The sequence below is a fragment of the Somniosus microcephalus genome, chromosome 2, assembly GCF_052327205.1.
Source record: "Somniosus microcephalus isolate GS21.2 chromosome 2, FLI_Smic_1.0, whole genome shotgun sequence".
Classification (NCBI taxonomy): domain Eukaryota; kingdom Metazoa; phylum Chordata; class Chondrichthyes; order Squaliformes; family Somniosidae; genus Somniosus; species Somniosus microcephalus.
The window spans coordinates 294,620,072-294,642,049 of NC_140988.1; the positions used below are offsets into that span (position 1 = coordinate 294,620,072).

The following is a 21,978-nucleotide window of genomic DNA, read 5'->3' on the forward strand; positions in this document are numbered from 1 at the left end:
TTAGATACAAGGACAGGTTAGAGAAGCTGGATTTGTTTTCAGTAGAGCAAAGGAGGTTGAGGGGTAATTTGATAGAGGTGTACAAGATTATGACGGGTTTGGATAGGCTAGACGGGGAAAGGCTGTTCCCACTATTTAATGGTACAAGGACTAGGGGACACAGATTTAAGGTTTTGGGCAAGAGATACAGGAGGGACGTGAGGAAAAACTTTTTTACTCAGCGAGTGGTGAGGACCTGGAACTCACTGCCGACGGAGGTGGTGGAAGCGGAGACACTCAATGTTTTCAAGGGGAGAGTGGATAGGCACTTGAGGGAAATAAACTTGCAGGGCTACGGGGATAGAGTGGGGAAATGGGACTGACTGCATTGCGCTGCAGAGAGCTGGCATGGACTCGATGGGCCAAATGGCATCCTTCTGTGCCATTATGACTCTATGGCGGAGAAATTCAGTGGGCTGCGCCACCAGTTAGCGCCTAAAGAGGGCACTCAGTGGCTTTAGCGCCACTGGCCACACCTCCCGCGATATTTAGCTGGGGCGCCAATGGCGGCGTTAGCCTGTTGCGCTGCACCGCCACCGATGACATCATCGGTGTGCGCAGCGCCCCGCTACCGCCCCGATCGCGATATTTGGCAGCGACCGCCTCTGTAGCGCCGCTCGCTAATCACGCCCGGTTCACTGGGCCTACCTGTGGCGGCAGTGGCGCAAATTAAGGTGGAGGTGCGGGGCAACCGTTTTTTCCGGCGGCTGCCTGCCAGCACCTCCGTTGCCAGCCTCCTGTTCTCCCCCCGCGGCATTGCCGGCTGCTTTCCAAGAGCCCGGCACTTCTCCTCGGTGCCGGGCTCTTTTGCCGGCACTCGCGATCGCTCATCGCGCTGGTGCAGGCCCCTCCCCCTTAAGAATGGGTGGAAGGCCTGCAGTACCACAGCGCGCCGTGCTGCAGCGTGTGGCGCTGCGGCACGTTGCGCTGTGATATTCAGTTTCAGCGCCCTAACCTAAGAGGGACGCGGAGCGCCTCGAGCCTCGCCCCGTGTCCCTCTTGGGGCGCTCAAGCTGAATTTCCGGCAATCGCTGCTGCTCCGATCGCAGCGCAAAATCTGGCGCCCAGGCGAGCTTGGCGCCCCTTTGCGGCTCCACCCAATTTCTCCCCCTATGACTCTATTTCAAGCCAGGGCTGTAGTGGGTAGCCTTTGACCATCAGCATCCAACCTACCATATTGTGACAATTGCCTGGAAAGTGAGCATTGACTTAAATAACTTAGTGCTGATAGTCAAATACGAGCTGTACATTGATAAGAGTGGAATCGTTTCCGTTTCATACAGTCAGGGCATGTACACAGGTGCACATAGGCCATATGGATGCAATCTAAACTCTCCCTGGATTTTCAGGAGTCCGACCACTCTGTAAAAATAATGTGCTCTCTCATTCTGGCTGCCGGCTGTCCGTTTTGAAAGGAGACAAAATGGAATTGTTTGAACGAACAAGGCATCAGTGTCTTGTTTAGTGCAGCTATGGGTGGCTGATTAACTTATTAGGTCTCAGCCTTAGCTCAGTGGTAGCACTGTGACCTCTGAGTCAGATGGCTTCAAGCCCCATTCCAGAGACTTGAGCAAATGATCTAGGCAAACATTTCAGTGCAGTACTGAAGGAGTGCTGCATTGTTGGAGGTGCTGTCTTTTGGTTGAGACATTAAACTGAGGTCCTGTCTGCGTACTCAGATCGATACAAGAAATTCCATGGTAGAAGATCAGGGTAGTTCACCTGCTGTGTGGCCATCAGTTAGCCCTCAACCAACACCACTAAAAACAAATTATCTGGCCATTTTTCTCATTGCTGTTTGTGGAATGTTTCTGTGCAATAGGTTGCTACGCTTGCTACACTGCAAATCTGACTATACTTCAAAAGTAATTCATTGACTCTGAAGAGTTTTGGCACATCCTGAAGTTGCAAAAGCTGCTACATTAAAGCATTTTCTTTCTTATGACTCCAGTGACAGACAGCATAAAAGCTGCAGCAAAAATGTTAAGGGCACTTCTGACCTTAACAGCCACTGGCAGTGCCATGCCTATGGGGGAGTTTGTCTGCAGCTAACCTTGAAGCATGCAACACAACCCTGTCATGGCTTCCATTGTAAATGGCAGCATCTATAGACATTGCTCTTTTGACAAATTGAGGTCTGTGCTGTAGATACAGCTGTAAGGATACATATGGATGGCTGAAGAGCACTTTTGGTGCAGCCTGTCATCACCCTGTTCATTTTCCTCTTCCTCCAAAAAGCATAATGCAGATGATATAAACATTGGCCGTATGGTTGATAGTGAGGAAGAAAGCTGTAAACTGCAGGAAGGTATCAATGGACTGGTCAGGTGGGCAGAAAACTGGCAAATGGAATTCAATCCGGAGAAGTGTGAGGTAATGCATTTGAGGAGGGCTAAAAAGGCAAGAGAATACACAATGAATGGTGGTATACTAAGAAATGTAGAGGAACAGAGGGACCTTGGAGTGTAAGTACACAGATCCCTGAAGGTAGCAGAACAGGTAGATAAGGTGGTTAAGAAGGCATACGGGATACTTTCCTTTATTAGCCGAGGCATAGAATATAAGGGCAGGGAGGTTATGTTTGAACTGTATAAAACACTAGTTAGGCCACAGCTTGAATACTGCGTGCAGTTCTGGTCACCACATTACAGGAAATATGTGATTGTACTAGAGAGGGTATAGAGGAGATTTACGAGGATGTTGCCAGTACTGGAGAATTTTAGCTTGTTTAGGGGTTGTTTCCTTTGGAACAGAGGAGGCTGAGGGGAGACTTGATTGCGGTGTACAAAATTATGAGGGGCCTAGATAGAGTAGATAGGAAGGACCTATTTCCCCTAGCAGAGAGATCAATAACCAGGGGGCATAGATTTGAAGTAATTGGTAGAAGGATTAGAGGGGAGTTGAGGAGAACTTTTTTCACCCAGAGGGTGGTGGGGGTCTGGAACTCACTGCCTGAAAGGGTGGTAGAGGCAGAAACCCTCATCACATTTAAAAAGTACTTGAATTTGCACTTGAAGTGCCGTAACCTACAAGGCTATGGACCAAGAGCTGGAAAGTGGGATTAGGCTGGATAGCTTTTTTTCGGCCGGCACAGACACGATGGGCCGAATGGCCTCCTTCTGTGCTGTAAATCTCTATGATTCTTTGATAAGCACAGGGACATTCTGTGAAAACCTATTTTGCTACTGTTGTCCTCGAAGGTAAGAAATGGCAGTACCGAAACAACTCTTTCAAAGGCTAGTAACCCTCTAAGTGGCAACATCAGAAAACAAAGGTAAACAATAAAATAAATGCTGAAATATCCTTTATTTACTCCCACTAATATTATTGGGGCCTTTAAATCTATTTCTGGAAACATCATAGACCCATCTTATCTTATCTGGGCAAGCTCATGAAATAGTGCTATGCCAGTGCAAACACTGGCAAATTACATGCATGATACAATAACCTCATTCAGTTCTCATTTGCACCAATCCTGCAGGGAACTGAATTGTAACAATTAGGTTGCAGAAAGCATGGAGCTGTTCCTGAAATCTCCAACTGAGTTGATCATTTGTGGCAGATTCAGTACTCTGATAATTGAGCCAGATATCTTTGACGTTGACCATCATTACTGGCTCATTGATAAGACCTAAAGAGACTGGAATTCTTCCAAATTGGTCCCAAATAAGCCTGTAAGCCGATGGCCAAATGAGTAAAGTGGTCCCCCCTGAGCAAACGGCAGTACCCTGTGCTGCTAAAGTGTACGGTTTTCCTGACTCCAGCAAGGACGATACCAGAACTGAGAGATTGCAACTATCTGGAAAGACTGAACAGGCTGGGGCTCTTATCTCTAGAAAAGAGAAGACTGAGAGGTGTCCTGATAGAGAAGATGTTTTAACTTGTGGGGGAGTCCAAAACTAGGGGCCATTAATATAAGATAGTCACTAATAAATCCAATAAAGAATTCAGGAGAAACTTTTTCACTCAAAGAGTGGTGAGAATGTGGTACTCGCTACTCCATGGAATGGTTGAGGTGATTACCATAGATGGATTTAAGGGGAAGCTAGATAAGTATATGAAAGATAAAGGAATAGAAGGATAATTTGATAGAGTGAGATGAAGTAAGGTGCAAGGTGTGAAGCATTAACACCAGCATAGACCTGTTGGGCCGAATGGTCTGTTTATGTGCTGCAAGAATCTATGTAATTCTATGTAACATTTATCCCTCAACCAACAACCCGAAACGTCAACTCAAATTTCTCTCCACGGATGTTGCCTGACTTGCTGAGTTTTTCCAGCATTTTCTGTTGTTTTTTCATTAAAACAGATGATCTGGTCCTTTATCTCACTGCTGTTTGCTGTACGCATGTCCCTACATTATAACAGTGACTACACTTCAAAAAGTGCGTAACTGGCTGTAAAACACTTTGGGGCATCCTGAGCTTGTGAAAGGTGCTATATAAATGCAACTTCTTTCTTCGTTCTTACTAATGCACAACTCCTTAGAAAGATCTTTGTAAGGGAATGCTATAGCTGCTCCTGAGAAGCAGTTGGGGAAAGAGTCTGTAAATATGCCGATGAGCTAGCCCAGTCAGAAGCAAGTGCAGGTATTTGTAGTCAGAACCCCCTCCCGCAAATGAAAATGCTTTAAAAAGTAGTTCTCAGCAGTGGAAATCATTTTTTAAACATTCCAGACTGTTCAGGCTTAAAGCTCCTCCCTTGCATCTTGATCATGTGATCCTGGCAGCTGCTACACCTCGTATAGTGCAGTCTAACTTACCCAGAGTGCATTAGCAGTGCCAATCCAGTAAACTCAGATGCCATGCCACTGGCCCACTGACATATGCAAATGAGATCAGTGGGACTCAGCGGGGATTGCAGGCTCAGCGTTGCACGCCCAGCATGCGCTCAAACCGAGAAGCCCGGGAATCAATGGAAATTGGTCCTTGTGCCTCATTAACATAAGCCGTGCAACCTGCCGGTGCTGGTCGCGCCTCCATAGGCAGCTCACCCAAGCAAAGACATTACTGTCGGGCTGGCCGGCCACCCACCTCATAGGCAATGGCCCTCAGTTAAGTCCCAGGAAGGGGAATCAGCGTGGACTACAGGGGTGGGGGTGGGGAAGGGCGAACGCGACTCCTATGGAGTTGGTGGAGAAATCCTACACCTCCTGGCTCCACAGGATGGATTTTTTTAACAAAAAAAAGTAACAACTTACCTGGAGTTGACAGCCACAGGGGCTGCTAAAGAATCCCGAGCAGGGCAAGCCCCGACGTCTGCTCCTCAGATGAGTTTCTCAAAGGGTTCCTTCAATTGGCATTAGGCCCCTTATTTACATATTAAAGGGGCCTAATGCCTATTTTAGGCATCTGCCCAGGATGCCTAAAATAAGGGCCCTACAAATTTAGCAGTGGGACCAATGCCTACTCAGTTTGGGCAGTGGTCGTCTCATTGGTAAATTTATGCCCAAAGTATGAACGCAATGCATACCAATATCTACCAATTTGATGAAAGCATCATGGCAGCTTCTTGGGTATCTGGCATTGGCGTTCAGGATAACAATAACAACAACTCGTATTTATATAGCGCCTTTAATGTAGTAAGATGTCCCAAGGCACTTTACAGGAGCGTTATAAAACAAAATTTGACACCAAGCCACATAAGGAGATATTAGGGCAGATGACCAAAAGCTTGGGCAAAGAGGTTGGTTTTTAAAGAGCATCTTAAAGTAGGAAAGAGGTAGATAGGCGGAGAGGTTTAGGCAGGGAATTCCAGAGCTTAGGGCAATTAAAATTGGGGATGGTCAAGAGGCCAGAATTAGAGGAGCGCAGATATCTCGGGGGGTTGTGGGGTTGGAAAGAAAGAAAAGGCTTGCAATTATATAGTGCCTTTCACGACCACCGGACGTCTCAAAGCGCTTTACAGCCAATGAAGTACTTTTGAAGTGGAGTCACTGTTGTAATGTGGGAAATGTAGCAGCCAATATGCGCACAGCAAGGTCCCACAAACAGCAATGTGATAATGACCAGATAATCTGTTTTTATTGTATTGGTTGAGGGATAAATATTGGCCAGGACACCGGGGATAACTCCTCTGCTCTTCTTCGAAATTGTGCCATGGGATCATTTACGTCCACCTGAGAGCAGACGGGGTCTCGGTTTAACGTCTCATCCGAAAGACGGCATCTCCAACAGTGCAGCACTCCCGCAGCACTGCACTGGAGTGTCAGCCTAGCTTTATGTGCTCAAGGAGATTACAGAGATAGGGAGGGACAAGGCCACGGAGGGATTTGAAAACAAGGATGAGAATTTTAAAATTGAGGCGTTGCTTAACCGGGACCCAATGTAGATAACCCAGCACAGGGCTGATGGTGAGCAGGACTTGGTGCGAGTTAAGACATGAGCAGCAGAATTTTGGATGACCTTAAGTTTACGGAGGGTAGAATGTAGGAGGCCACTCAGGAGTGCATTGGAATAGTCAAGTCTAGAGGTATCAAAGGCATGGATGAGGGTTTGAGCAGCAGATCAGCTGAGGAAGGGGCGGAGTCAGAAGATGTTCTGGAAGTGGAAATAGGCAGTTTTAGTTATGCTGCAGGTATGTGGTTGGAAGCTCATCTCAAGGTCAAATATAACACCAAGGTTGTGAACAGTCTGGTTCAGCCTCAGACAGCTGCCAGGATGGAGTTGGTGACTAGGGAATGGATTTTGTCGTGAGGACTGAAGACAATGGCTTCAGTCTTCCTAATATTTAGTTGGAGGAAATTTCTGCTCATCCATTACTGGATGTTGGACAAGCAGTCTGGCAATTTAGAGACAGTGGAGGGGTCGAGAGAGGTGATGGTGAGGTATCGTCAGCGTACATGTGGAAACTGATGATCGACATCAAACACTAACTGGACATTAATGAATGAAAGCCTTGCCCATTCACAAATTTAAGGGAGTTGTCATATTCAGCTTTGAGTACCACCTGCATTCCATGAATTGTTTCTTGTGCCAGTGGGAACCCTGCCAGACTGTAGAACTTGATGGCTCTCACTCTTCTTTCTGCTTCTATTGGGAAGAATAGGAATTGCAGTCTTCCTGAACAGTGCATCAGTGATCTTCCTGATGCTGTTGTGAGAATCTATGGAACTGTACTCCAGCATGAGTCAGTATCTTCAGGAGAGGTCAGGGGTGGGGGACGGGGGAGCCCGACTAATCTGGCAAAGGTCACGTGATACTGACTGGAAGGTTCCAGGCAGTGGTGACCATGACTGGTACTAACAATGTTATTCTCCTGGTTGAACATATTCAGCCAGCTGTTGACACATTCCCCAATAACCTCTGGGGAGAAGCATAACTTTTGAGGTCAGAAAAGTCTAAGTAAAACCCTCTTGGTCTGTAGACCCAGTGAGTGGGTATGAGCATGTAGGGAAGAAATGCTTTCTGTGAAGAGTGATTCATAGCCTCTAATGTAGCCTCTTCCATATCTTCATTCTCATCTTCTTCATAACATATGAATATGGGTATTCCCATTAAAATATTCATGTCCCCAATTCAAAGCAGAGCTTTGAGTCGAGATGAGTATAACTAGCAATAAAATTCCACACTGAACCTCCAATTTACTAAATAGATTTAAATGCAGGCAAAGTAACACCAGCCTTTAGTAGCAGCACACAAAATGACCGCCCCAATTTGATATCTGACTCCGCCACACCTTACTGCAACTCCTACTGCCACTTATATAAGTGTTGGTAATTATTTGGGACTGGCCTGGGGCTGAGGTTAGTGGAAGTGAATTGGAGGGGTTAGCCGTACCCCCTTGACCTCATTTACATGAGATGGATTGGGCTCCCAGTGGGCATTAAAGGAGACTACTAGTGGTTTTTTTTGATAATTCAGGTGGAGATTTTTTGTACTGGATTTGAGTGGCCTCAAAGAGCCCATTCTACTCCACTTATCACCACAAAATTGGTGGTAGTTTGAGGGAAAATCTAGATGAAGTCCAGATTAATGCATAAAGAATGGCCATTTGGACAATGCACTAGAAGGCAGCTCCCATGCCTAAGCATTGCTCAATGTTTTCAGAAGAGTAGAAAAGAAAACTGGAGAGGCAATAAAACAAAATATGCACTGTAATTTTTTTTAACATGAGTTGCTCTTCTTTATGGAGTCAGTGTTATATCACAATATGGAAAATAATGAGAGTTGAATTACTACTGCAAATCATTAACACTGTGGATAAAACAGTGAAATGCTTGGGGAAAAAATTATAAATACCATATAGGCTGCTGTTGAAGAGTTCAATGTTGAAGAATACATAGTCTCCATTGGTCATTCCCTGCCGGTGTGCTGCAAGCATGATTTTCCGGATGGTGTGACTACTTGCACACATAATCACAACTGAAGGTAAAAAGCAAAGCATCTCTTTAGACAAGGAAAAGCACAAATTTAGCACTGATATATCTTTAAAACAAACATCTAATGAATTAACACCCTTCCCATCCTCTGCCGGCGATACTGACTCATGCTGGGGTGCAGTTCCACAGTTACTGACAGCTCTCCCAACTGACCATTCTTCACATGAAAGTATTGATGGGGTGTGTTTGCAAGCTATTCAACCAAGGCAGTCATCACAACCAAGCCTGGCCTTGTTCTCCTCTACTATCTGTGCATGCCTATTTGTCAGTGACAGTCAGTGAATAATGATCAGGAGCAAGAAACCTAATGTTTTTTCCAGTCTTTAGCCGAAGGAACATGTGGCCAACTGCCAGCCCAGCTAAGATCATCGAACTTAGCTGAGGTCGGGAATTGAACCTCAGACACGTGGCCCATACAGCTTAGAATCATTGAAATTTCAGCACAAAAGGTGGATGCTCAGCCATCATACCTGTGCTAGCTTTACTTTGGAGCTACCTACTCTAATCCCATTTCCCTACTGTACACTCTAATAGTATTTTTCTTTTTCATATGTTTTTCAAATAACCTCTTAAATGTTTTAATTGACTTGGCTTTGTGGTAAACCACGTTCACTATCGTTAGCACTGTTCACCACTGTTCGTTATAACTGTATCACTGACCACTATTGTATCACGGTACGAGGTCGCCTCTTGCCACACTGCTATACCTGGGATGACCACTGCCGACTCCGCCTTGGCTCCACCCACCAGGCCAGGTATAAAGGTGAGCGACTGGCTGGTATTCCTCCTGCTTGGATCGGATCACCCACGAGAGTGGGCTGTTATTTAGTCAATAAAAACCTTTAGTCACCTTCGTAACTCTTCGCCTTTTATTGGAGGAATTGATAGGTATATCAATTTTATTGACTAAATTTAATGATGTCCGACAACGAGTCACAACCGGCGGAGGAGCCACCAGCGCAGCTCCCAGGAGCACAGCCACACCAGCCAGCTTGGCTGCGAGCCCTCAGACCGCCGTACCTGGACCTGAACCCACGAGCAGCAAACTCAGCCGCAGACTTTAAACACTGGCTGGTCTGCTTCGAATCATACCTGAGAGAATCCAGCGTCCCTCAGGCATCCAAACTAAGTGTCCTGCAGGCACAACTGAGCCCGAGAGTATACACTCTCATCGAGGACATGACTACCTACGAGACCGCCATCAACCTGCTGAAACAGAAGTACCGGACCCCGGTAAACTACATGTACGCTAGGCACCTCCTAAGATCACGGCCGCAACAGCCAGGAGAATCAGTAGCCGAATTCTCACAGGCGCTATATGCACTCGCCAGGAACTGTGACTTTAAATCGGTGTCGGCAGCCGAAAATACTGAAGATAATATCCGCGACGCATTCCTGAAAGGCCTACGGTCCGAGTACTCACGGCAAAGACTGCTGGAAGCTAAAGACCTCAGCATGGAAAAAGCTGAAGCCCTCGCTATCTCCCTGGAAGTGGCCCACCAAGATCAGGAAGCATTCACCAGGTACTGCTCGCGACCCTGGGACTCGGGCCCGACCCCTACCACAGCACCCTTCCCAGCGCCGCCCCCGGGACCTACCTCTGCGTCGGCGTCCCGGACCCGACCGGCCCCGCCACCCCCGGCACCGGCCCCGACATCGGGCATCCGCGATCGGGCCGCCGGCTGTTTTTTTTGTGGCCAGGAGAAGCACCCGAGGTCGCGCTGCCCAGCCAAGAACTCCATATGTAGAACCTGCCTGAAGAAAGGCCACTTCTCCAAGGCCTGCAGGAGCGGATCCTCAGAGGCCAGCAGTGCCGCATGCGAACTATGGGGGCGGCCATCTTCGTTTAGGGCAACTGAGGCCAGCATCCCCACACATGAGTCATGGGGGCGGCCATCTTTGTTTAGGGCAACTGAGGCCAGCATCCCCACACATGAGTCATGGGGGCGGCCATCTTTGATTAAGGCAACCGACCCCAATAGTGCCTCATGGGGCCCTACCTCGTGGGAGACGCCATTTTACTCACCACGCCCGACCGCCTCGCCCGCAGATGACAACGACTCACTCAGCTACACACTAGCTTCCGTCACCCTGGACCAAGCCCGCCCGCACCATCTGTCCAAGTCAATGATGGACATCAAAGTGAACGGCCACGCCACGACCTGCCTGTTCGACAGCGGAAGCACGGAGAGCTTCATCCACCCAGACACGGTGAGCCACTACTCCCTCTCTGTCCTACCAACGCGCAGCCGAATCTCGATGGCATCGAGGTCCCACGCCACGGACATCAGCGGCTACTGTGTCGTGACCCTGTCGGTTAAGGGCACGGAGTATAAAAACTTTAAACTCCTCGTCCTCCCCCATCTCTGCGCTGCCGTCCTACTAGGGCTGGACTTCCAATCCCACCTCCAAAGCGTAACCCTAGCATACGGTGGACCCCTCCCCCCACTCACAGTCAACAACCAGCAAACGTTAAACCGCCCACCGCGTAACACCTGCAGCCTCTCCACCCTCAAGGTCCCGCCACCCTCTCTGTTTGCTAACCTTACCCCTGACTGCAAACCCGTCGCTACCAAAAGCAGGCGGTATAGCGCCGGGGACAGAGCCTTCATTAGCTCTGAGGTGCGGCGCCTCCTGAAAGAGGGCATTATCGAGGGGAGCAGCAGCCCCTGGCGTGCCCAGGTCGTAGTCGTAAAGACCGGCGATAAAAACCGCCTGGTCATCGACTACAGCCAGACCATAAACAGATATACCCAGCTGGACGCATACCCCCTCCCCCGCATATCTGACATGGTCAATCAGATTGCACAGTATAAAGTATTCTCGACCATCGACCTGAAGTCGGCCTACCACCAACTCCCTATCCACCCTGAGGACCGCCAGTATACCGCCTTCGAGGCGAATGGGCGCCTATACCACTTCCTTAGGGTCCCCTTCGGTGTCACTAATGGGGTCTCGGTCTTCCAAAGGGAGATGGACCAGATGGTTGACCAGAACGAACTGCAGGCTACATTCCCCTACCTAGATAACGTCACTATCTGCGGCCGCGACCAGCAGGAACATGACGCGAATCTGGAGAAATTCCTCCGTACGGCCCAACGGCTGAACCTCACCTACAATAAGGAGAAATGCGTGTTTAACACCACGCGCCTTGCCATCCTCGGCTGCGTAGTGGAGAACGGAATCATCGGCCCCGACCCAGAAAGAATGCGCCCCCTCATGGAGCTACCCCTCCCCCACTGCCCTAAAGCACTTAGGAGAACCCTGGGGCTTTTCGCCTACTATGCCCAATGGGTACCCAATTACGCGGACAAAGCCAGACCCCTCCTGAAAGCCACTTCCTTCCCCCTCACGGAGGAGGCGTGCGCGGCCTTCTCCCTCATTAAGGGAGACATAGCCAAGGCCACGATGCACGCAGTGGACGAGTCCATCCCCTTTCAGGTGGAGAGCGACGCCTCCGACTTCGCCTTAGCCGCCACCCTAAACCAGGAGGGGAGGCCAGTGGCCTTCTTCTCAAGGACCCTACAGGGCCCCGAGATCCGACATTCGTCGGTCGAGAAAGAGGCCCAGGCGATCGTGGAGGCAGTACGGCGCTGGAGGCACTACCTGGCAGGCAAACGATTTACCCTCCTCACCGACCAGCGTTCGGTGGCTTTCATGTTTAATAACAAGCTGAAGGGCAAAATCAAGAATGACAAGATTTTGAGATGGAGAATCGAGCTCTCCACCTACGATTATGAGATCTTGTACCGGCCAGGCAAGCTGAATGAATCCCCTGATGCCCTTTCACGAATGACATGCGCCAGCGCGCATATCGATAGGCTTCAGACCCTCCACGACCAGCTCTGCCACCCCGGAGTCACCAGACTCTACCATTTCATTAAGGCCCGCAACCTGACCTACTCCATCGAGGAGGTCAGGACCATGACCAGGAACTGCCAGACCTGTGCGGAGTGCAAACCGCACTTCTATAGGCCGGACCGAGCAAGCCTGATCAAGGCCACCCGCCCCTTCGAGCGCCTGAGCATCGACTTTAAGGGGCCCCTCCCGTCCTCTGACCGTAATGTGTACTTCCTCAACATCGTTGATGAGTACTCCCGTTTCCCCTTTGCCTTCCCCTGCCCCGACATGACCAGTAGCACGGTCATTAAGTGCCTGAATGCCCTCTTCGCCTTGTTCGGGTTCCCGAACTATATACACAGCGACCGGGGCTCCTCCTTCATGAGCGAGGAACTCCGGCAATTCCTCCTAGAGAGAGGTATTGCAGCAAGCAGGACCACCAGCTACAACCCCAGAGGTAACGGTCAGGTGGAAAGAGAGAACGCGACGGTATGGAAGGCCGTCCTCTTAGCCTTAAAGTCTAAGGGCCTCCCAACCTCCCGCTGGCAAGAAGTCCTCCCGACAGCGCTGCACTCCATCCGGTCATTACTTTGCACGGCCACTAACACCACCCCCCATGAACGAATGTTCGTTTTCCCCAGGAAGTCGACTACGGGAACCACTCTACCAACCTGGCTGACCGCCCCGGGGCCGGTCTGGCTGCGGAAACACGTGAGGACCCATAAAACGGACCCCCTGGTCGAGAGGGTGAACCTCCTGCACGCCAACCCCCAGTACGCCTACGTGGCGTACCCAGACGGGCGGGAGGACACTGTCTCCCTACGAGACCTCGCACCCTCAGCCGATCCGGAAACACCGCCACCACCCCCCCCAACCTCAGTCCAGGTAGACGGCATGCCGGAACCCCACGAGCCCTCGCCGACCACGCAAACACCAGCATCAACACCGGATAAGGCACCAGCACCGGATAAGGCAACACCACCGCTGCGGCGATCGGAGAGGCTTACGAAGCCTCCGGACAGACTGACCTACCAGAATTGGTAGTACACTTCACCCCGCCGGACTTAATTCTAAACAAGGGGTGAATGTGGTAAACCACGTTCACTATCGTTAGCACTGTTCACCACTGTTCGTTATAACTGTATCACTGACCACTATTGTATCACGGTACGAGGTCGCCTCTTGCCACACTGCTATACCTGGGATGACCACTGCCGACTCCGCCTTGGCTCCACCCACCAGGCCAGGTATAAAGGTGAGCGACTGGCTGGTATTCCTCCTGCTTGGATCGGATCACCCACGAGAGTGGGCTGTTATTTAGTCAATAAAAACCTTTAGTCACCTTCGTAACTCTTCGCCTTTTATTGGAGGAATTGATAGGTATATCAGGCTTCAACAGCAACTTGTGGTAATACATTCCATATTCTAATAACCCTTTGCATAGTGGTTAGCACTGTTGCCTCACAGCGCCAGGGACCCGGGTTCGAATCTGGCCTCGGGTGACTGTCTGTGTGGAGTTTGCACATTCTCCCCGTGTTTGCGTGGGTTTTCTCCGGGTGCTCCGGTTTCCTCCCACAGTCCAAAGATGTGCGGGTTAGGTTGATTGGCTATGATAAATTGACCCTTAGTGTTAGGGGGATTAAATACGTGGGGTTATGGGGATAGGGTGGGATATGTGTTGGTGTAGGGGTTACGGGGATCGGGTGGGATATGTGTCGGTGCAGGCTCGATGGGCCGAAATGGCCTCTATCTGCACTGTGGGGTTTCTGTGATTCTGTGATCTATGGCACTAGTGCCAAGCCTAATGTTATGTATTATACTGGGCAGTGTATTTACCCAATCAGGATACTGAATTAACTTCTAACCTCCTTTTTTCCCTGATTTCTCTTCCACACTGTAATTTCAAATAAAGTAAGTTTCATAACAAGAGTAAGCAAATGCAAAGTATTAACTATAAATATTGCTTGCCTTGTGAATATTTTGACATCTTTGGTATATGGAACCATGCATCTGTTTGAGTAATGTGGATGGCTCAATGAAAGAAGCCTTTATGGAAAGATTACTCACCAATGTTTTGTTTCAGATAATGCATAAGAACATATGAAAGCAAGAAAGCAATACAGGCCATTCGACTCCTCGAAGCTGATCATTCCACAGACTGGATGCAACCTATTTTATCATGGACAGTTATCTGAGCTACTAAAGGAAAGCTCAACCTAAATGCCCAAAGATGATCAAGCAAAACTTCAGAACATTCATCCATCCACTATTCATTACTCCTGCTGTCCCCCAGGCAACCCTTGAACTAAACCCATAAACCAGATCACACTGAGCTCATTTCAAATTATGTGAAATGAGATTATTTTCACACTTGTGCACTTTCAGAAAATGGACCTGAAACTAGGATGTATTATATGAGTGTGTATTATCTAGAAAAATACAGTATATATTCTGTATATTTTAAGCTATCACTGCTTCATTTGTTTGCAAAACACCTGATCTGATGTAGATTGAGCTATAGCATCATGGAAACACATGGTATACAACAACAACAGTGACTACACTTCAGAAAGTTCTGCATTGGCTGTAAATCACTTTGTGATGTCCTGAGGTCGTGAAAGAGACTAGATAAATGTAAGTTCTTTCCTTTCCTTTAACACAACAAAAATAAAGCACTGCTGGTCTGGCTCTCTTCCCTTCTCTGCAATGTTAAGGTACAAATTCTTATCACCTCTTATAAGGTGCAACCCTGGGCCAACAATAATGCATTGAAAAGATATTCCAAAGGACTTTGTAGATCAAATAAGTGAAAGTGGACACAAAGTTAGCAGTGAAAAAGAATGGTCTCCTTCTATGCTGTGTGATTCTATTGAGTGGAAGGAAGGAAAGTAGAATGGATTTAAGAGATAGAGTTAAAAAAAAAGTTGAATAATAGTCTGTTAGACCTTTCAATGCAAGGAGAGGGAAGGTAAGGGGGAGCCATTTTAGGAAGGAGTTTCAGAAGGCAGGGGACAGATATCTGAAAACAATTGGCAATGGTGGAGCGAAATGGGGATGAGAAGACCAGTGTCAGGGGAGCAAAATGAGAATGCAGGGATCATAAGGCTGAAGGAGATCACTGAGATAGGGAAGGACAAGACTATGGACATATTTGAAGGTGACGATTAGGATCCTGAAGTTGAGTCAGAGGCACAGGGTCTCAATGGAGCCTGGCAAGGACCAGAATAATGATATTTACACCTCAATATACAGAAATAGTACAAACATAGATAAAAACAGCAAATTGCTTCTCTCTCCTCTAATGCAATGATGTAAATGAAAATGTTAACTCTGTTTTTCTCTCTCCACGGATGCTGCCTGACCTGCTGAGTGTTTCCAGCATTTTCTGTTGTTATTTCTGATTTCCAGCATCTGCAATATTTTGCTATTGTAAATGAAAATGTAATGGCCAAAGCAATAACAATACATTTTATAGTACATTGAAAAAATTGTGTAATAGCTTGGACCTGTTTCTGAGTAACAGCAAGAGATTTGATGATTGTCTGCTAAATCATTACTGCCTTGGATGGAAACAATTCCTATGTCATTCCTTCTATAAATTAAACATCTAAATCTCTTCAGATTTTGACTAGGTAAAACTAAAGCAGATTTATTGCATTGAATGATAAAATGCAAGTTCTTTCTTTACTGATCTTCAGTCATAGAACACATATGCCTCACCTGTCACAATCAATTACCATAACACATTCTGTTACTTATGCACGTCAATGCTTCTTATTACTTTCTGTGTCCAGCTGACAGCCAACAATTGTCTTGTCAATTCCATACAGTTTGATTTCAGGCCATGCATGGACTATGGATAAATTGGTTCAGTACTGGAACTAAGAAAATTATATTTCATTACTATTTAATTTGGTGTAATAGACCTTCTCATTTCTGGCATCATCAGGCTACATTATTTAATCCAGGCCGTCAATATGAGGGAGTCACAACATAAAGTCTGAGGGAGAGCTTTTCCCTTCAAGGGCATGAAGTTTCATCACAGAGAAAAGATTTAACTAAAGAAATCAGTGAAATACATTATTACAATATAGTTTAGAGCACAGAACAAGTCAAGTTTTTACATTTTCTTAAGGGTTACCCTACCCAAGTTTCCAGTATTCCTGGATCCTTAGACCTTATAAGTATCAGTCAAATAAGAACAAGCTAGCTCCATCAGCAAACGTTCAATGTTAAGTACAGTACTACAGGAAAGGTACACAATCTTTCCAACACCAGTGCTCCTACTCTCCCTCCAAAAGTTAAGTCTGCTTGTAACAGTGGTGCATGCAAAGGTAGCCACGTCATGCCATCTCTTCTATCAATATTGTACAGCCTAATGTGGAGCAAATGAAACGCTATGCTCTAAAGCAGAAATTGTACCTGGATAACATATCTGACTAGCTGCAAGAATTTAATCTTTAAGAGGCAATATAAGATGATGAAGCAGGTATAATGAGAGAGTTGGGGTGAAATTTGTCTTGGGCAGTAGAGCAAAATGGGCAATAGTGAATCGGCAGCCTGTTTTACACACCACCTGATTTTCTTTTCCATTAAAATCGGGCAGAGTGTAAAATAGGCTGCAATTCGCTACCACTCTACCGCCCAAGACAATTTTTAACCCCCAATATGTCTGGATTAAGGACCAAAAAAGGCAGAAATGTCTTCATATTCATAAGAAAGAATTTGCATTGATTTTGTACAGGGGGTGCTGTATTGTTGGAGGTGCTACCTTTCAGATGAGGCATTAAACAGAGATCCCATTTGACCTCAGTGGACATAAAGGGCTAAAAATTGAGTAGCGCCCCAATTGAGGTGCTAGCCTCGCCAGGGCGCTAAAAGTAGCGCCCCGGAAACATTTGCGTCCCCGCACCGGAAATTGAGTGGTTGCGCCCCAAAGGGAAGCGCAGTGCTACTGGAGGCACCCCGCATCCCTCTTGGGGCGCTGCGAGTGAATATCGTGGCACAACGTGCCACAGCGCCACACGCTACGGCACGTCGTGCTGCGGTATTGCAGGCCTTCCTCCCCTTCTTAAAGGGGAGGGGCCTTGTGCAGCACAATCTGGGGCCCAGCTGGGCCCCCGAGGATCAGGAGTGCAGGCGAAAGAGCCCGGCACCGAAGAGAAGTGCCGGGCTCTTGGAGCGCAGCCGGCACGCCACGGGGCGGTGGGGGGGGGTTCAGGAGGCCGGGGACGGGAGCGCAGGCAGGTGCTGGCAGGCGGCCAACAACAAAAATGGCCGCCCCACACCTCACCTTTAATTTGTGCCTCCCTGGCCGCAGGTAGGCCCCCCTGACCCCGTCGGACATAGCGTCCGGCAGTAAATCAGGGGGCGCTGCCGAATATCACGGCCGGGGCGTCAGCGGGGCACTGCGCACACCGATGACGTCATCGGCAGCAGCACTAACGGTTAGCGTCACCACTAACATCCTGCGGAATTTAGCGGGAGATGTGGGCAGTGCCGCGCCTGGGCGCCAGTTGGCTTGCGACCCACTTAGCGCCCTCTTAAGGCGCTAATGGGTGGCGCAACCAACCGAATTTTTCCCCCAAAAGATCTCATGACACTATTCAAAGAAGAGCAGGGCAGTTCTCCCGGTGTTCTGGCCAATATAGATCCTTCAACCAACACCAGCAAAACAAAATGGTACAATCCTGAAGGGGGTGCATGAACAGAGAGACCTGGGGGTATATGTGCACAAATCGTTGAAGGTGGCAAGGCAGGTTGAGAAAGCAGTTAAAAAGACTTACAGGATCCTGGGCTTCATAAATAGAGGTAAAGGGCTGGATTTTCTTTCAGGAGGCAGGACTACAACTTTCGGGGTTGTAGTCCCGCCTCCATCGAGTTCTAGCCAACCCACGCGATTTTGGCTTGATTGACCTTGTTGAGCCCGCCCAGCGGGCTCAGCAGGCCAATTAAGGGCCACCCAGCAACAGGTGATGTCACAGATTGATATTTCATCTGTCAAGACCTTTTGACAGATGAAATATCAGCGTTTCACAGCTGTTTGAAGCTGTCAAACACTGACAATCTGTACTCCAGGTTAATTCCTTCCTCTCATGCTGATTTAGAGGTCTCCCCGGAACAGAAAGCTAAATGCTGCAATTTTTGACAGCTCGCAGCCATTCTGCTTTCTGTGCCGGTGAGATGAGGGACTCCCGAGACCTGTAGGAAGGAAGGCTGTAAAGGTAAGTAAAGGTATGTAAAACTTCTTTAAACACTTTACACACACCAAACACACTTACCTTTGCACTCATGTACCCATCACTCACCTGAACACCAGACATCTCGACCCCTCCAAGCCCTTCATCCCAATGGTCCGCCTCCTATAACTTGCCATGGTTTGGAGCCATCGGGAATCCTACACCTCAACATTAAAAATAGGGATTAGGCTAAAAACTGCCTGTTAACTACCTGTTAACAGGCAGTTAATTGGCACTAATCCCCTTCCCACCTCGGGGAGGCGGGTCCCAGTGCGGGTTCGGTACCCGCCTCCTTTGAAACTGGCATGGAGGCGGGTTTGGTGCGGGATGGGTTCGTGCCCCCGATTTCGGGATTTTAACCCCCCACACGCCTCCAATCCCGCCTCCACGGCCCAATGAAAATCCTGCCCATAGAGTACAAAAATGTGGAAATTATGATGAATCTGTATGTAACACTGGTTTGGCCCCAACTGAAGTACTGTGTCCAATTCTGGGCACCACACTTTAGGAAGGATGTGAAGGCCTTCGAGAGGGTGCAGAAAAGATTTACAAGAATGATTCCAGGAATGAGGGACTTCAGTTACATTGACATACTGGAGAAGCTGGGCTTGTTCTCCTCGGAGCAGAGAAGATTGAGAGGAGATATGATAGAGGTGGTCAAAATCATGAGGGTTATAGACAGAGTAGATAGAGGGAAACTGTTCCCATTGGCAGAGGGGTCGAGAACCAAAGGACACAGATTTAAGGTGATTGGCAAAAGAACCAAAGGCGACGTAAGAAAAAACTCATTTGCGCAGTGAGTGGTTAAGATCCGGAATGCACTGCCTGAAAGGGTGATGAAGGCAGACTCAGTCACAGCTTTCAAAAGGGAGTTAGATAAGTATCTGAAGGAAAGAAATTTGCAGGGGTATGGGGAAAGGGCGGGGGAGTGGGACTAGCTGAAGTTCTCTTGCAGAGAGCCGGCACGGGCTTGATGGGCCGAATGGCCTTCTTCCGTGCTGTAACCATCCTATGATTCTATGAAAACATGTTATCTTGCCATTTATCTCATAGATGTTTTTGGGTCTTTGCTGCATGCATATCGGTTGGCATGTTTGCCGACACAACAGTGACTACATAACCAAAGTTATTAATTTAGCTGTAAAGTGCTTTAGGACATCCTGAGGCTGTCACAAGGCATTTTATAACTGCAAGTTCTTTCTTTATTTTTACATAGCACCTTACTGCATATCTCAGGGCATCACAAAACATTACATATACAATTAGTTACTTTAAAGTGGGTTCACTGTTGTCATGCAGCTAATCACAGCAGCCATTTTGCACAAAAAATCTGAAAAATAGCAGTGAGATAAATGACTGGTTAATCTACTTTTAACTCCTGCAATATCTTCAAATTGTGCCATGTGAACGTTAATGTCCACCTGAAAGGTAGATAAAGTCTTAGTTTAATGTCTCATCAGAAGGATAGTGCTTTCTGCACTGTACTGAAGTGTCAGCTTATATTATGTGCTCAAGTCCTGCGCTGTGATTTGAAACCAGAACCTTTTGACTGGGCCAAATTGACACAATAATACCAAAGAAAGCAAAAAGCCCTCTGCTATTAAGTGTAATGTATATACCTTTAAGGGAGGAACTATCTTTTACAGCTCATGTATATGGCAGTACCAGCAGTGACCACACCTGTATATAGCACTGAGTAGTAATCTGTACAGATCAGTTCCCGTGTGAGCCACGTTGAGTAAACACCTGTTGTACCGTTCTCCTGCAGTCTGTGTCTTATTATACACAGACACAACATTGGCGACGAGGCAAGTTCGAACCTACCTGCAACTCTGCATCACCTCCCGGGCATTCGTTCCTGGAGATCAGTGGATTGGAGGTCAAGGCCAGAGACTCAGGCGTCGACCACGGGCAACCGCCCAGTCATCCAGCAGAGACTCGAGAATTGCGGGGGAGGCTGTCGAGAGCCAGGCTTGGCTTTCCAGTCGAAGTGGTCCAGCGAAACGGGCTGGCAACAGGTAGTGCGCAGACCCTTCCCGGACAGCGGCGGGTTAGAGCCCGACCGAGCGGCACAGCAAAGGGCCGAGCAGCGTCGACGGGGGAGAGAGGGCAGAGCGCACAGGGCGCAGCCGGTGTTCAGGGGCCGAGCAGCGTCGAAGAGAGGGAGAGAGAGATGCGCAGAAACCCGCGAGGCGCCGCCATTGCCACGAGCACCGCCGAGAGCGGCGTTGGCAGCAGCGTAGGAGAAGCGCGCGAAACCTACAGGGCGCCGCCATTGCCACGAGAACCGCCGGGAGTGGCATTGGCAGCAGCGGGGGAGGAAGGAAAGCGCGGGAGACGCCATTTTAAGCCATTGTGAGACGCCATTTTAAACCACACCCAAAATGCCGAAGAGTGGCAGTATCACCGCATTTGACAATGAAGTCGAAGATTGGACTACATATGTCGAACGAATAGTGGTGTACTGCAAGGCAAATGAGGTGTCAGATGACAAGAAAGCGTCGGTATTGTTAAATTCAATGGGTGCAAAGACGTATGGTTTATTACGAAATCTAGTAACCCCAACGAAGCCAATGGAAACGAGTTTTGAAGACATAGTAACGATACTAAAGGAACATTTAAACCCCACACCGCTGCTGATAGCGGAAAGATTCAAGTTTCATAAACGGAACCAGCATAAGGATGAAAGCAATGCTGATTATTTAACGGAACTGCGCAAACTATCGAAACACTGCCAGTTTGGAGCGGTACTGGCAGATAACTTAAGGGACAAGTTTGTGTGTGGGCTTCAAAGTGAAGGAACCCAGAAACGGCTTTTATCTGAAAAGGACTTTACGCTGGAAAAGGCTTTCAGCATTGCGGTATCATATGAAGCAGCAGCACGGGGCGCTGCAGAGATACAACAGAGACCGCAAGAATATGGCACAAACAAAATGTCATATGGAACAGAGAAGTGCTATCGCTGCGGCAGAACAACACACGATCAGAATGATTGCTGGTTCAAAGACAAAGTGAGCAGACAGTGTGGAAAAGTAGGACACATAGCACGAGTCTGCAGGTTGGGAAAGAAAACCAGCAATAAGAAACCTACCAAAGGAAAGTACAAGAAGGTACATAAGATGACGGAGAATAGTTCAGACGAACAAAAGAGTGATAACGACTCCGAAAGCAGGGAACTGAGTTGTCTGAAACTACTTAATGTGATCACAACGGAGGATCACCGAACCATTTGGGTCACTCTCAAGTTAGCAGGAATCCAGGTAAAGATGGAATTGGAGACAGGATCAGCCCTAACAGTCATAAACCGATGGGACTGCGAGCGGCTATTCTCACACATACCCTTGAGAGACACAAAAATTATTTTGAAGACGTACACAGGGCAAAAAGTCTACCCCAAAGGAAAAATAAGGGTGACCGTTATATATAACGGTAAGGAAACACCAAAACTAGACCTGTATGTATTGCAAGATGGAGGACCAC

At 48.0% G+C, this 21,978-nt stretch overlaps 1 protein-coding gene across 3 annotated transcripts in view; it reads right to left on the bottom strand.

Moving 5' to 3' along the window:
* npr3 (natriuretic peptide receptor 3) overlaps positions 1-21,978 on the bottom strand; it is a 131,070-nt gene that overhangs the window by 88,477 nt on the left and 20,615 nt on the right. For all 3 annotated transcript variants that reach the window (XM_085973290.1, XM_085973279.1, XM_085973297.1), the window contains exon 2: positions 8,280-8,402. In XM_085973290.1, the coding sequence (XP_085829416.1) occupies positions 8,280-8,402 (123 nt within the window). The remainder of the gene's footprint in view (positions 1-8,279; positions 8,403-21,978) is intronic.